This window comes from Salvelinus namaycush, chromosome 30, assembly GCF_016432855.1.
Source record: "Salvelinus namaycush isolate Seneca chromosome 30, SaNama_1.0, whole genome shotgun sequence".
NCBI classification, from domain to species: Eukaryota; Metazoa; Chordata; class Actinopteri; order Salmoniformes; family Salmonidae; genus Salvelinus; species Salvelinus namaycush.
Window position 1 is genome coordinate 7,609,037 of NC_052336.1, and position 14,563 is coordinate 7,623,599.

A 14,563-nucleotide genomic window follows, 5' to 3' on the forward strand; every position below is an offset into this window, starting at 1 on the left:
TATGCAAATAGATTCTACCACTTGCATGACTTTGACATTTGACTCACAATGCTGCATTCAAAACAACTGGGAACTCAGGAATCTCTCACTTCTGAAATCAGTGCGTTCAAGACAACTGAGAACTCTGAGGGGGAAAAAACTAGCTCCGACTGGGGAAAATATTTTGGATGGTCAACCAACTTGGAATTCCATGTCGGAAACAAGGCCATCTTTCTAGAGCTCCTTCTTCTGACCTGAAGATCACTGACGTCATGATTTGACCACGTTTTTTCCCCAGTTGTCTTGAAAGGACAATAATCATAGTCATTGGTTGTAATGGATGCCTTAGTTTCCCTGTACACTCACAAACAGAAGGTGTAACCAGACACATCACATGTGAACTATCTTGGGTTAGTTGTAATTATCTTCGGTACACTTGAAGACAGTTATATAAACAACATTTACCATGATATTTATACTGAGAAGAGATATTGACATCTAATGATATGGAAACAGTGAATGCATTGATAAAATGCAGTGCATGTCAGCGTTTGCCAAGATTTTGCCAGCTGTCACGAGATCCATCAGCATGAGAAACAGGAAGGGAATGGCTAACTCTAAAAAACGATGATGCGAGTACAATAAAAGGGACGACATTGAAACTAGTGGTGTGCCAAATCACAGATTATAGTTTTTTTTTTCTGAATACGATTTTTACTCAATTCCGTATGTTACCGACATGGCAAAAACTCCGTGGATTATTATTTTATCAGTCATTCTCCGGTCATCTCAGGTAAAATGGGAAGGTAGCTGTTATGCTAGCTAAAGCTAGCTAGTTAGCTCACGGTATTTATCATAACAGTACAGAGATAGATGTAGCTAGCTAGCAAGCCAGGTCCAACTATGTCGACAACTATGTGATATTTATTTCACAAATACTATCGACAAATGGATAATGTCACCTTTACAATTGTCATTTCGAGCGTCTATCCTGTTAGGCAAGTGTGCCATGTTCATGTAGCTAGCTAGCCAATTAGCCACCAGCTAAGTTTGCCAGCTGAGCTCTTTTCTGGCTTGGCTATGGGGAAGTACCCACCTTTCCAGGCTTCAGAGTGGAACAGATACTGACAGTGTAATGAAAAAGTGTTACACTGCTAACACTGATCAGTCTCTGAACAAACGATCTGTTGCTGTTTCTTATACTTTGTTTACTTTGAAATGCATGTTGGTTGTATGTATTTCACTTAGTTACTGTTTTTATTCCACACAGGTGATCGGTCAAGAGGCAATCTTGCACATCTCAAATGGAGCCACAGATAAAGAATACTGCCTGGTCTACAACTCCTTATGGACCAACCTGTCACTCTCACTCAGCGCTGCTGTAAGTCCAGTCCAGCAACATCGCCATTCTGATATTCAGCTACCCTATGCCCCCAACCTCGACTGTGTTAGACTTTAGTATCTGTTGGTGAACCCACAGAACTTTTGCGAACCTCACCTGACATCCAGCCTGCTGTTAGGTGGCTCTGGGATTCAGCCTTGCTACAGTGACAATACATCATAGCTATTAATATATTGATTGTCTAACTGTACCTGTTGTCCTGTGTTAGACTGCGTATCCTCTGGTGAACCTGTCGTCCAGGCAACTGTGTAGCTCTGCAGGGGTGAGCCCAGACATAGTGAGAGGCAAGGCGGTGGTGGTCATGAGTGGGGAGTGTAACATCAGCCAGAAGGCTGTGGTAGCCCAAGACCTGGGGGCTGCTGCTCTGATCGTTGCCAGCACTAAATCTATGGTAATACTTTGATAATGGATCTACAATGTATCAAAGGTGTATCTACAATGTATTTACAATGTATCAATAGTGTTACCTCCAATGTGTTTATGATGCAACACTTAATTTACATCTATGGTATAACATGATAGGCCTACATCTTTGTGTGTGCTTTTTAAGACATGTGTTTTGTTTTGTCTCTCATTTGATTGCTTCTAAAGAGTCCCCCGGGAGCCAATGTGACAGAGTATGAGAAGGTCCAGATTCCGCTGGCTCTGATGAGATACATGGACTTCCTGGACGCACAGAATGTGAGTTCTCTGCTACTGTAGGTCCTCTGGTATAGAGGTCACTACAACGCACTATAAGATATGGTATAGTGCTTATTCACGCCTTCTAATTGACTTCTCATCTACAGTATTTCTTTCAATCAATAAGAATAGACATGAGACACTAGTGTGTGTGTCTCAGGTGTGTTAGTGTTTGATCTCTCTGTGTGTTTCTCCAGGTGTTTGGTGAGGAGATGCAGGTTAGGCTGTATGCCCCGGCGGTGCCTGTGTTTGATGTCAGCATTGTGGTCATGCTTCTCATAGGAGTGGTGACTGTTGCTCTGGGAGGCTACTGGAGCGGAGCCTGTGAGAGGTGAGACTGCACACACACACACACACGTTTCTTTATTTCCTTCGGAAAAGGACAGCCATGCACGCTGTCCACTCTTCAGCCACTCTACACTCTGTGTAACAGTCTGTGTGTTGTGTGTGTCTGTGTCAGAGAGAGGCTGAGTGCGTCTCGAGGAGGAGGTGGAAGAGGAGGAGGAGGAGGAGAGGAGAAGAGTGACAGTGGGGACTTGGCTCTGTACTCTCCCCTAAAGGTGGTCATTTTTGTAGGTCTGATGTGTCTGATGCTGGTACTCATGTACTTCTTCTACAAGTACCTGGGTGAGTCTTTCTCTCTGGACAAACACTGCTTAATATATTTGTATTACATTTTCATAATGTATTACGTTTATTAACAGTTTATTAACAGTTTTATATGCAAAGCAAACATACCACACCAGAAGCTGTTAGACACTCAGTGATCGTCTCATAATGAGTTAGTTCAGGAGTGTTTTGACACTGTGTGTGTGTGTGTGTGTGTGTGTGTGTGTGTGTGTGTGTGTGTGTGTGTGTGGGTGTGTGTTTTCCAGTGTATGTGATCATCGCCATATTTTGCCTAGCGTCAGCCACCGCCCTCTTCAGCTGTCTGGACGCCCTGTTGGACCTGGCCAAGTGTAGCCCCATGAGGTACACACACACACACACACACACACACACACACACACACACACACACACACACACACACACACAGTGTCACCATTTTCCTAGGGTTCCCATAACAACATAGCCCCCCCCAAACAAGGAAAACAAAGTATTGTCTGACAAATGTCACAGCTCATTAAAATCATGGTTTTTACAGAGAGTCAAGGTTTTCTATAGTAACAACGTAAAGTAGGATTTCCCTGTTCCATAGACATCTGTCCTCCCTGTCAGTTTCTCTGTCTGTTCCATAGACATCTGTCCTCCCTGTCAGTTTCTCTGTCTGTTCCATAGACATCTGTCCTCCCTGTCAGTTTCTCTGTCTGTTCCATAGACATCTGTCCTCCCTGTCAGTTTCTCTGTCTGTTCCATAGACATCTGTCCTCCTTGTCAGTTTCTCTGTCTGTTCCATAGACATCTGCCCTCCCTGTCTGTTCCTCTGTCTGTTCCATAGACATCTGCCCTCCCTGTCAGTTTCTCTGTTTGTTCCATAGACATCTGTCCTCCCTGTCAGTTTCTCTGTCTGTTCCATAGACATCTGTCCTCCCTGTCAGTTTCTCTGTCTGTTCCATAGACATCTGTCCTCCCTGTCAGTTTCTCTGTCTGTTCCATAGACATCTGCCCTCCCTGTCAGTTTCTCTGTCTGTTCCATAGACATCTGCCCTCCCTGTCAGTTTCTCTGTCTGTTCCATAGACATCTGCCCTCCCTGTCAGTTTCTCTGTCTGTTCCATAGACATCTGCCCTCCCTGTCAGTTTCTCTGTCTGTTCCATAGACATCTGTCCTCCCTGTCAGTTTCTCTGTCTGTTCCATAGACATCTGTCCTCCCTGTCAGTTTCTCTGTCTGTTCCATAGACATCTGTCCTCCCTGTCAGTTTCTCTGTCTGTTCCATAGACATCTGTCCTCCCTGTCAGTTTCTCTGTCTGTTCCACAGACATCTGTCCTCCCTGTCAGTTTCTCTGTCTGTTCCACAGACATCTGTCCTCCCTGTCTGTTCCTCTGTCTGTCATAAACAACTCATAGGTCATAGTTTCATATGGAAGTTCTGAGAAGTAAAAAATGAAGAAGTGAATCAGACACATACCAGTCTCCTTGAACATCTCTCTCTCACTCTCACTCACTCACTCACTCACTCACTCACTCACTCACTCACTCACTCACTCACTCACTCACTCACTCACTCACTCACACACTCACACACTCACACACACACACACATGTGTTTTTGTGAGTCATACGGACCTTTCTGTGGTTGCTTGCGGTCTTTCTCGCTTCTCTCATGTGTGTTGTGTTCCTCCAGTGTGACGGTCCTGGGTGGGAGTGTATCTGTGAGGTCGGTGCTGCTGTCTGCTGTGTGTGTCACCGTAGCCGTGGTCTGGGGAGTCTACAGGAACGAGGACAGGTACTGTCTATCACTCACACACACACACACACACACACACACACACACACACACACACACACACACACACACACACACACACACACACACACACACTGACATACACACCCCTTGGGAATTCTGTGGGTGGGACATGGGTGGGACAGGAAGCAGGAAGTGGTGTTTGGGGTGAGGGAGTCTGGAGGACTCGGACGTCATCAACAGAGTAGAGGTGTGTTGTTGCTGTTAGTTTAGTTTTAGCTTAGTTCAGCATCACTCACTGCTTCATTGACTCTGACTACTGTCTCTGAATGTGTCTCAAATGGTTCTCTATTCCCTATATAGTGCTACTTATGCTGGTCAAAAGTAGTGCACTTATAGGGACTAGGGTGCAATTTGAGACGCGCTTTCTGACAGACAGAAACTCTTAGTCTCTCTAATTTCCAATAACAGAATAACATCATGGTGGGTAATGTTTGTGTGTGTATTCATACAGGCTAGTGACTGTCCTTAGACATTAGCACAGTAGAGGTATTAGTGGACAGGATCATTAAATGTCCCCAGTCTACAACAGCAACACACGGTCCGCAGCTAATCTCCTATGAAACTTTTCCATGAGCGAAAGCATGGTGGATAATTATAATGTTCTAGAGAATGTGGTTTCACTTCCCTTTCCACCCTCACACATTGTAACTCACTCAGATTATACATTTACTCATTCACTGGATCATTACTTGGAAAATGCTCTTATTTTTGCATTTATAAAACTCTAACTAAAACTAAACTAACAATGAATTCCTGGGCCATTTCAGGGTAAAGCACAGGAACCATTGTCAATGGTTGTCCTCATGTTTGTGAGGATAAGCTTGACATGCACTTTATAACCTATTTCTTTATTACCATTATTTAATCCGTTTGGTTATATTTAATAGTTAGTTGACAGGCTGAAGTGTGTTGTTGAAAATAAACCTTGTACTCTACTTGATTGCCAGGTGGATCTGGATCCTACAGGACCTCCTGGGTGTGGCCTTCTGTCTCAACTTCCTAAAGACCATCTCACTGTCCAACTTCAAGGTGAAATCATCACTCTGACCCTCTGATCTTCAGTCACAAAGAGGGCCACTCTCTGGCTGAGACAGTTGGACACGTCCATAGAGATAGATCAATACTTGGAAATAAACTGTTTTTACATTGACATTGACATTGAGGACTTCCACCGTTTTAAAGTAGTCAACTGGGTGGGATCAGCCAATGAATTATACTCGTGAGAAAAAATTCCGTAACTGCAGGTGGCAGTAGATCACCAACCTTGGCTTTTATACCTGTTCAAACAACACACTCCAGGTGGCAGTATGCACCATTTCAGTTTGTTTACCAACTCATAGAAGTAGTAGAAGAAAAAGTACTACTTCAAAATGGAGATCGCCTCAATGGCGCTGCCTATAATCTAACAGACGCCATAATGGGTCAGGTAAAAAGATGTCGTCTAACTAAGTCTATGGACACGTCTCTAAACATCTGTTCTCTCTTTCCCTCTCTTTCTTCTCTCTCCCCCTCAACTGACTTCCATTCCATCCCTCCTCCACCCCCCCTCTCTCTCCCCCTCTCTCTTCCCCCTCTTTCTCTCTCCCCCCCTCTCTCTCCCTCTTTCTCTCTCTCCCCCTCCCCCCTCAGATCTGTGTGATCCTGTTGAGTCTGCTGCTGTTGTATGATGTGTTCTTTGTCTTCATCACTCCTCTGTTCATGCCGGTGAGTCACTTTCCCCTTTAAATACAGTGCAATGTTATTGTTATTTTTAATAGACAGGTTAAATACATTGTCCCACGTTTTAAGTGTTTTATATTTACAGAATGGGGAGAGCATCATGGTCCAAGTGGCCCTGGGTCCAGATGCAGCAGGAGAGAAGGTAACCACTCATCTGTCTGTCTCTCTGTCTGTCTGCCTGTCTGCCTATATGTCTCTCTGTGTCTGTCAACTTGAATCTTCAATCTCTGGATGTTAAAATGGCTTGATTAACAATCAGTAGGGTCAGGAGTTTTCCTTGACTGAGTGTTCCCCGACCCAGTAAACACTCCTGCCCCTAACTAGAATCAGGCTACGTAGCTGTGATCTCATCTGCTGTGTACCGTTGCAGCATTGCGGTCTGAATGGCTGACTGTCTAACTGAGGATGCGTTTCAAATGGCACCCTATTCCTTACATAGTGCGTTACTTTTGACCAGAGCGCCTTGGGCCCTGATTAAAAGTAGTGCACTATGTAGGGAATATAGTGCCATTTGGGATGCAAACTGACTGCGTCTGGTTGGGGTGTTCTGTCTCGACGCAGGGTAACACGGTGGAGGTGCCAGCCGAACCCTCGACTCCATATGAGAAAGTAAGACCCCAGCGCTTTACTGCTCAGCTTCATATGTACTGTTAATTATCAATTCATCTCTACTACTCAGATTCATATGTACTGTTAATTATCAATTCATCTCTACTACTCAGATTCATATGTACTGTTAATTATCAAATCAAATCATCTCTTTACTGCTCAGATTCATATGTACTGTTAATTATCAAATCATCTCTACTACTCAGATTCATATGTACTGTTAATTATCAAATCAATTAATCTCTTTACTACTCAGATTCATATGTACTGTTAATTATCAATTCATCTCTACTACTCAGATTCATATGTACTGTTAATTATCAAATCAAATCATCTCTTTACTGCTCAGATTCATATGTACTGTTAATTATCAATTCATCTCTACTACTCAGATTCATATGTACTGTTAATTATCAAATCATCTCTTTACTGCTCAGATTCATATGTACTGTTAATTATCAAATCATTTCATCTTTACTACTCAGATTCATATGTACTGTTAATTATCAAATCATCTCTTTACTACTCAGATTCATATGTACTGTTAATTATCAAATCAATTCATCTCTTTACTGCTCAGATTCATATGTACTGTTAATTATCAAATCAATTCATCTCTTTACAGCTCAGATTCATATGTACTGTTAATTATCAAATCAATTCATCTCTTTACTGCTCAGATTCATATGTACTGTTAATTATCAAATCAATTCATCTCTTTACTGCTCAGATTCATATGTACTGTTAATTATCAAATCATCTCTTTACTACTCAGATTCATATGTACTGTTAATTATCAAATCAATTCATCTTTACTACTCAGATTCATATGTACTGTTAATTATCAAATCATCTCTTTACTACTCAGATTCATATGTACTGTTAATTATCAAATCAATTCATCTCTTTACTACTCAGATTCATATGTACTGTTAATTATCAATTCATCTCTACTACTCAGATTCATATGTACTGTTAATTATCAAATCAATTCATCTCTTTACTACTCAGATTCATATGTACTGTTAATTATCAAATCAATTCATCTCTACTACTCAGATTCATATGTACTGTTAATTATCAAATCAATTCATCTCTTTACTACTCAGATTCATATGTACTGTTAATTATCAAATCAATTCATCTCTACTACTCAGATTCATATGTACTGTTAATTATCAATTCATCTCTTTACTACTCAGATTCATATGTACTGTTAGAGATGAATTGATTTGATAATTAACAGTACATATGAATCTGAGTAGTAAAGAGATGAATTGATAATTAACAGTACATATGAATCTGAGTAGTAAAGAGATTAATTGATAATTAACAGTACATATGAATCTGAGCAGTAAAGAGATGATTTGATTTGATAATTAACAGTACATATGAATCTGAGTAGTAGAGATGAATTGATTTGATAATTAACAGTACATATGATTCTGAGTAGTAAAGAGATTAATTGATAATTACTACTCAGATTCATATGTACTGTTAATTATCAAATCAATTCATCTCTACTACTCAGATTCATATGTACTGTTAATTATCAAATCAATTCATCTCTACTACTCAGATTCATATGTACTGTTAATTATCAATTCATCTCTTTACTACTCAGATTCATATGTACTGTTAATTATCAATTCATCTCTTTACTACTCAGATTCATATGTACTGTTAGAGATGAATTGATTTGATAATTAACAGTACATATGAATCTGAGTAGTAAAGAGATTAATTGATAATTAACAGTACATATGAATCTGAGTAGTAAAGAGATTAATTGATAATTAACAGTACATATGAATCTGAGTAGTAAAGAGATGAATTGATAATTAACAGTACATATGAATCTGAGTAGTAGAGATGAATTGATTTGATAATTAACAGTACATATGAATCTGAGCAGTAAAGAGATGATTTGATTTGATAATTAACAGTACATATGAATCTGAGTAGTAGAGATGAATTGATAATTAACAGTACATATGAATCTGAGTAGTAGAGATGAATTGATTTGATAATTAACAGTACATATGAATCTGAGTAGTAGAGATGAATTGATTTGATAATTAACAGTACATATGAATCTGAGTAGTAAAGAGATTAATTGATAATTACTACTCAGATTCATATGTACTGTTAATTATCAAATCAATTCATCTCTACTACTCAGATTCATATGTACTGTTAATTATCAAATCAAATAATCTATTTACTGCTCAGATTCATATGTACTGTTAATTATCAATTCATCTCTACTACTCAGATTCATATGTACTGTTAATTATCAATTCATCTCTACTACTCAGATTCATATGTACTGTTAATTATCAAATAATCTCTTTACTGCTCAGATTCATATGTACTGTTAATTATCAAATCAAATCATCTCTTTACTGCTCAGATTCATATGTACTGTTAATTATCAAATCATTTCATCTTTACTACTCAGATTCATATGTACTGTTAATTATCAAATCATCTCTTTACTACTCAGATTCATATGTACTGTTAATTATCAAATCAATTCATCTCTTTACTGCTCAGATTCATATGTACTGTTAATTATCAAATCAATTCATCTCTTTACTGCTCAGATTCATATGTACTGTTAATTATCAAATCAATTCATCTCTTTACTGCTCAGATTCATATGTACTGTTAATTATCAAATCAATTCATCTCTTTACTACTCAGATTCATATGTACTGTTAATTATCAAATCAATTCATCTTTACTACTCAGATTCATATGTACTGTTAATTATCAAATCATCTCTACTACTCAGATTCATATGTACTGTTAATTATCAAATCAATTCATCTCTTTACTACTCAGATTCATATGTACTGTTAATTATCAAATCAATTCATCTCTAACAGTACATATGAATCTGAGTAGTAAAGAGATGAATTGATAATTAACAGTACATATGAATCTGAGTAGTAGAGATGAATTGATTTGATAATTAACAGTACATATGAATCTGAGTAGTAAAGAGATGAATTGATTTGATAATTAACAGTACATATGAATCTGAGTAGTAGAGATGAATTGATAATTACTACTCAGATTCATATGTACTGTTAATTATCAAATCAATTCATCTCTACTACTCAGATTCATATGTACTGTTAATTATCAAATCAATTCATCTCTTTACTACTCAGATTCATATGTACTGTTAATTATCAAATCAATTCATCTCTACTACTCAGATTCATATGTACTGTTAATTATCAAATCAATTCATCTCTACTACTCAGATTCATATGTACTGTTAATTATCAAATCAATTCATCTCTTTACTACTCAGATTCATATGTACTGTTAATTATCAAATCAATTCATCTCTTTACTACTCAGATTCATATGTACTGTTAATTATCAAATCAATTCATCTTTACTACTCAGATTCATATGTACTGTTAATTATCAAATCATCTCTACTACTCAGATTCATATGTACTGTTAATTATCAAATCAATTCATCTCTTTACTACTCAGATTCATATGTACTGTTAATTATCAAATCAATTCATCTCTACTACTCAGATTCATATGTACTGTTAATTATCAAATAAATTCATCTCTGCGCTCTGTTGTTAGTTTTAGAAAGACATTGTTTACAAACAATGAAGTAAAACAGCCATAGATGTTATTCTGGGGTAAGACAGTTCTACTAAGTTCATAAGACATATTCTTCAAGAATAAATGGGCATTTTATATAAATATTGTAGATTGTTCCTTGCTTTGGAAATGTAAACATATGTTTACCATGCCAATAAAGACCCTAAAATTGAAATGGAATTGAATTGAGACAGAACATACAGTACATACCAACCAACTGTCACATGACCGGCTCTTCTGTCACGTGACAGCTGTGTTAATGTCTGATTCGTCATGTGTAGGGCCAAGAGTTTTTTTCAGTTTTTATCACGTAGTCCTGGCTCTAACAAACTTCTTAATCTGAATTTAATAAAACATTGATATATTTGTTGTGTGATTTGGTGGTGAACTGATTGCTTTCCTGTGTGTCTCATGTTCATGTCATTAACAAACACTACGGCTTGACAGTTGGCATATTTACATTACATGTATGTCTGTTTTCTGTTTTGTAATGGAAGTACTGTAATTGGTTTTGATTCAGAATCTATCATAGTGAATCCTCAGTATGTCTCTCTGTGATTGATTTGAGGTTTAGTTTAGTTTTGGTTGAGCTTTAGTTAACTGTTAGTCAATTGTTATTTAACAGCGTGTTAGATGGTTTTTATTTAATCATTAGTTGACCGTTAGTTGACCGTTGCCTGTGTTGTCTCCCTGGTAGCTCCCGGTAGTGATGCGTGTTCCACGGTTCTCCGCTTGGACACAGAACCTGTGTGGCATGCAGTTCTCCATCCTGGGCTATGGGGACATCATTGTACCAGGTGAGATAAACATGTCTGCATCCCAAATGGCATCCTATGCCCTATATAGTGCACTACTTTTGACCAGAGCTAGGGTTGCAAAGGGAGGGTATATTACGGTAAACTTGACAAGTTTACCAGTAAACGACCAGAATTACGGTAACGTACGTTTTTATTTTATCAGATACCATCTAGTGGGCTTTTTGGGTACTTCAGATTATCACCGGTGTCTGTAATTATCTAAATACAATAAAATATATACAATAATAAAATAATGACAAAACAGAATGACAAAACTATAAAACATTATCCTAAATATGAACCATCAACTTAGTGAATACCATTAGTGTTTAACAGGAGGGTTTCAGCATGAAATATCTTTCTATTTATTTAACTATGTTAATATGTCTTTGTTGTCAATGTTTTGGTACCAAACTGGTGACAGTTGTGAAGAAAGTCAATAGTTGGAAGAGTTGCAGAGTTAATTGAAAAAAATGCCATTGTTGTTGAAATGCTTTTTTCATTCATTCGTTTTTTTTCTTGAACCATATGGTCTATCCACTGGAAACTCATGGACAATATGGACACAGATAAATTACCATAGATTGCCATAGATTACCTGTTAATTACCAAAATGACTGAAGATTCTGGTAACTTTGGTAAATTACCAGTAGCTTTGCAACAATAACCAGAGCCCTATGGGTCCATGTTTCTAGACAATGATCTAAGGTCAGTATTATGCTTCCCTCTATAATGGTTATAATTAGGATGTGTGGAGAGTGTAAGCTGATCCTAGATCTGTTCATAAGGTAATTTTCTTCCTGGTGCGATCTAAAGCTCCATCTTCACACCCTTCTGTTCTGCCTTCTCATTGGACGATAGCTTCAGACCTTCATATATTCTGTTTGCTGATTGGCCCAACAGGTCTTCTTGTGGCCTATTGCAGCAGGTTTGATGTGTGGGTCAACAGCCCCAAGAAGATCTACCTTTTCTGCTGCTGCATAGGTAACGACATGGACATTATCAATATGTTACTGATCATTATCATCATCGTGTTGATCATCTCCTCTCCACCCCTCCCCCAGCCTACCTGTGTGGTATGGTTTTGACGTTTGCGGTGATGTTGGTGACTAAGATGGGGCAGCCAGCCCTGCTCTACCTGGTTCCATTCACCCTGCTAGAATCTGCTCTGCTGGCCTGGAGGAGAGGGGAGATGAGGCAGTTCTGGAACGGGACAACCTACGAGGTGAGAGGACAAGACACTTTTCCTTAGGTGGTTGGAATTCAGTCTATTTAATTGAATATTTGATCACTTCAAAGGGTTTGGGCCTAATTCCATTTCCAACTCAGGAAATGAATTTAAATTTGATTATACATGTTTTTGTTCTCATTATGTATTTCTAATATGGAGGGTTGTTTACAGTAGTGTGTGATGTAATGATGATGATTTAATCTCCATCAGGTGTTGGACTCCACCAGGGAACCCTTACTGCCAGGTGTGCTTTCACCCCCTGACCTCTAACCCCTGAGGCCAGTAAGGGCTACTCACGCTCTCTTCTACTGCATCCTCCCCGCCATCTAGCTACCCTATGTCTCCAGACTACCATTATGTTTTCTTCTTTCACAGCCTTTCAGCCTTTACTTCAAACATTTAGCAAATCAAAAACATAACACTGGAATGTCAACTTGAGTTATGTGTAATATCATGTTACATACTCAGACCAGCTGTACCCGACGTGGTCACTAGATGTCACTAGAGTCCTGGAAATGCCAGATTTCACTCTAGCTTGGACACACACACATTTAGGTTAGAAAAGTCTGTTTCTATTGTTTTATTTCTTTAGTTTGTTTGTCAATGTCTGCATCCCTTAATTTTTTTTCAACAGCCGTCCATCTCTCCTAATCAGAGTACAATCATCTCATAACGTTTTTGTGAGTTTGAATTTTCCCCGTGCAGCTGTGTTTTATTCAGAGGGGGAGTTGCCACGTGGGAGCTTTGTTCGTTGTTTATGTTTTGTCATGTGCGTGTCGTCATGCTTTCTGTAAACCTGTGGTTTGCTTCTGTTCAGAAGGGTGAACATTTCAGAACGTTGCAGTTATAAATGCAATGCATAGAACAGACACAATAGGCTATTCTCTATGACAATGAAGATAAATGTCTGTTCTACATGAACGTTCTGTACAGTTTCACCCTCCTGAATAAGCCTGGGCTGTGCAAAGCAGACTGTCTGTTGGCTACTGGACTAAGCTTTATGTTGTATCACATATGTCTGTCTTATACTGATAAACTCATCTCCTCCACTCCCTCTCCTAGATGGAACACCTGACGATGGCAGCGGAGGAGGAAAGTGCTGACTACAACTGATCTAGGAGCCAACTAACAAACCAAACGCAGGGGCTCTTTTCTACTCTTCAAATCAAGCATCTAGTTTATCATCCATGGGATGCAAGGGAAATACTATAGCTAGTCTATCAATCAATAAGAATTTATACTGGGGAGGGGTAAGGGGTCAGGGGTGGGTTAGGGGTATTGATTGTACAGTGTGGGTCTCTGTTGATTGGACAGTGAGACAGTTTAATTGGAGAGGCTTACTAGTGGCTAAGAACTATAATATTAAAATGATGCCTAAACTGTGTTGCCTTGGTAAAAGATACAAGTGATTTATTGAGAAAGCACTTTAATACTCATGTTGGCAGGTTTTGGGGGATTTTAAATTCAAAGTTAAACTGTAGGTGAAGATAGATTTTTTTGTATTTTCTTTGATAACAGCTGTTCTGGGGTTTTCTGTATAACTTGTTTGTTGTATTGAGAAACACAATCTTTGATTGCTTTTGTTGCCTTAAATTAGTCCAATCTGATTTGAGCTCTGAGTGTGTTCTGTGGCCTGTACTTTATCTAACACTTCATGTCTCTTTAAAGCTCACAGTTAACTATGACATAACTGATTGAAATAATTATAGACTAACAAAAACTCACTGTATAAGTTGAATCAGCTGTGTTACTGCCTCGCTGGAGCAAAAGCCTGCACCCACACCGGCCCTTTGCAGATATCTTTGTCCACCTGTGAGCTAGGTCACTATGGGGCTGGTCAGTGTTACACGGCTCTGTACCTGTACTTGTTACCACCGGGCCTTTAGAAAGAGCAAATATTGAGTTAGTGAGTTTGGGAAGGCACTGACTGACTGCTGAGCCCATGGTACCCATTAATGAATTACTTTATAGATTTGTATTGTCTAACTACCATCCTCATAAATGTACAGAGAGAGTGAGAAAGAGGGAGGGTGGTGGAGGAAGTCCTGGGAAGAGTGAGGAGGGAGGGGGAGAGCGAGAATAGCAGGGAAAGAG

The 14,563-nt window shown here is 38.9% G+C and overlaps 1 protein-coding gene across 4 annotated transcripts; it reads left to right on the forward strand.

Annotated features, from left to right (window-relative positions):
* The first annotated feature begins 549 nt into the window (after positions 1-549).
* Positions 550-14,076, forward strand: LOC120024700 (signal peptide peptidase-like 2A). 4 transcript variants are annotated; one of them, XM_038968952.1, is made up of 18 exons: positions 550-772; positions 1,250-1,360; positions 1,590-1,772; positions 1,973-2,062; positions 2,260-2,393; positions 2,523-2,689; positions 2,938-3,034; positions 4,349-4,450; positions 5,422-5,503; positions 6,104-6,178; positions 6,279-6,335; positions 6,755-6,802; positions 11,139-11,238; positions 12,142-12,222; positions 12,303-12,463; positions 12,680-12,713; positions 12,938-13,024; positions 13,532-14,076. In XM_038968952.1, the coding sequence occupies exons 1-18, from the start codon at positions 719-721 to the stop codon at positions 13,570-13,572; spliced, it is 1,704 nt and encodes a 567-aa protein (XP_038824880.1). In that variant the 5' UTR covers positions 550-718; the 3' UTR covers positions 13,573-14,076. The 4 variants fall into 4 exon arrangements, with proteins under 4 accessions (XP_038824880.1, XP_038824881.1, XP_038824883.1 ...); XM_038968953.1 differs by lacking the exon at positions 6,755-6,802; XM_038968955.1 differs by lacking the exon at positions 12,938-13,024 and having other exon boundaries at positions 551-772.
* The last annotated feature ends 487 nt before the right edge of the window (positions 14,077-14,563 follow it).

Excerpts from the sequence above, each read along its gene's own strand:
- LOC120024700 (XM_038968952.1), top strand. The coding sequence starts at position 719 with ATGGCAAAAACTCCGTGGATTATTATTTTATCAGTCATTCTCCGGTCA. Across the intron at positions 1,361-1,589 it reads CACTCTCACTCAGCGCTGCT|ACTGCGTATCCTCTGGTGAA; the intron begins GTAAGTCCAGTC and ends GTCCTGTGTTAG. Across the intron at positions 2,063-2,259 it reads ACTTCCTGGACGCACAGAAT|GTGTTTGGTGAGGAGATGCA; the intron begins GTGAGTTCTCTG and ends GTGTTTCTCCAG.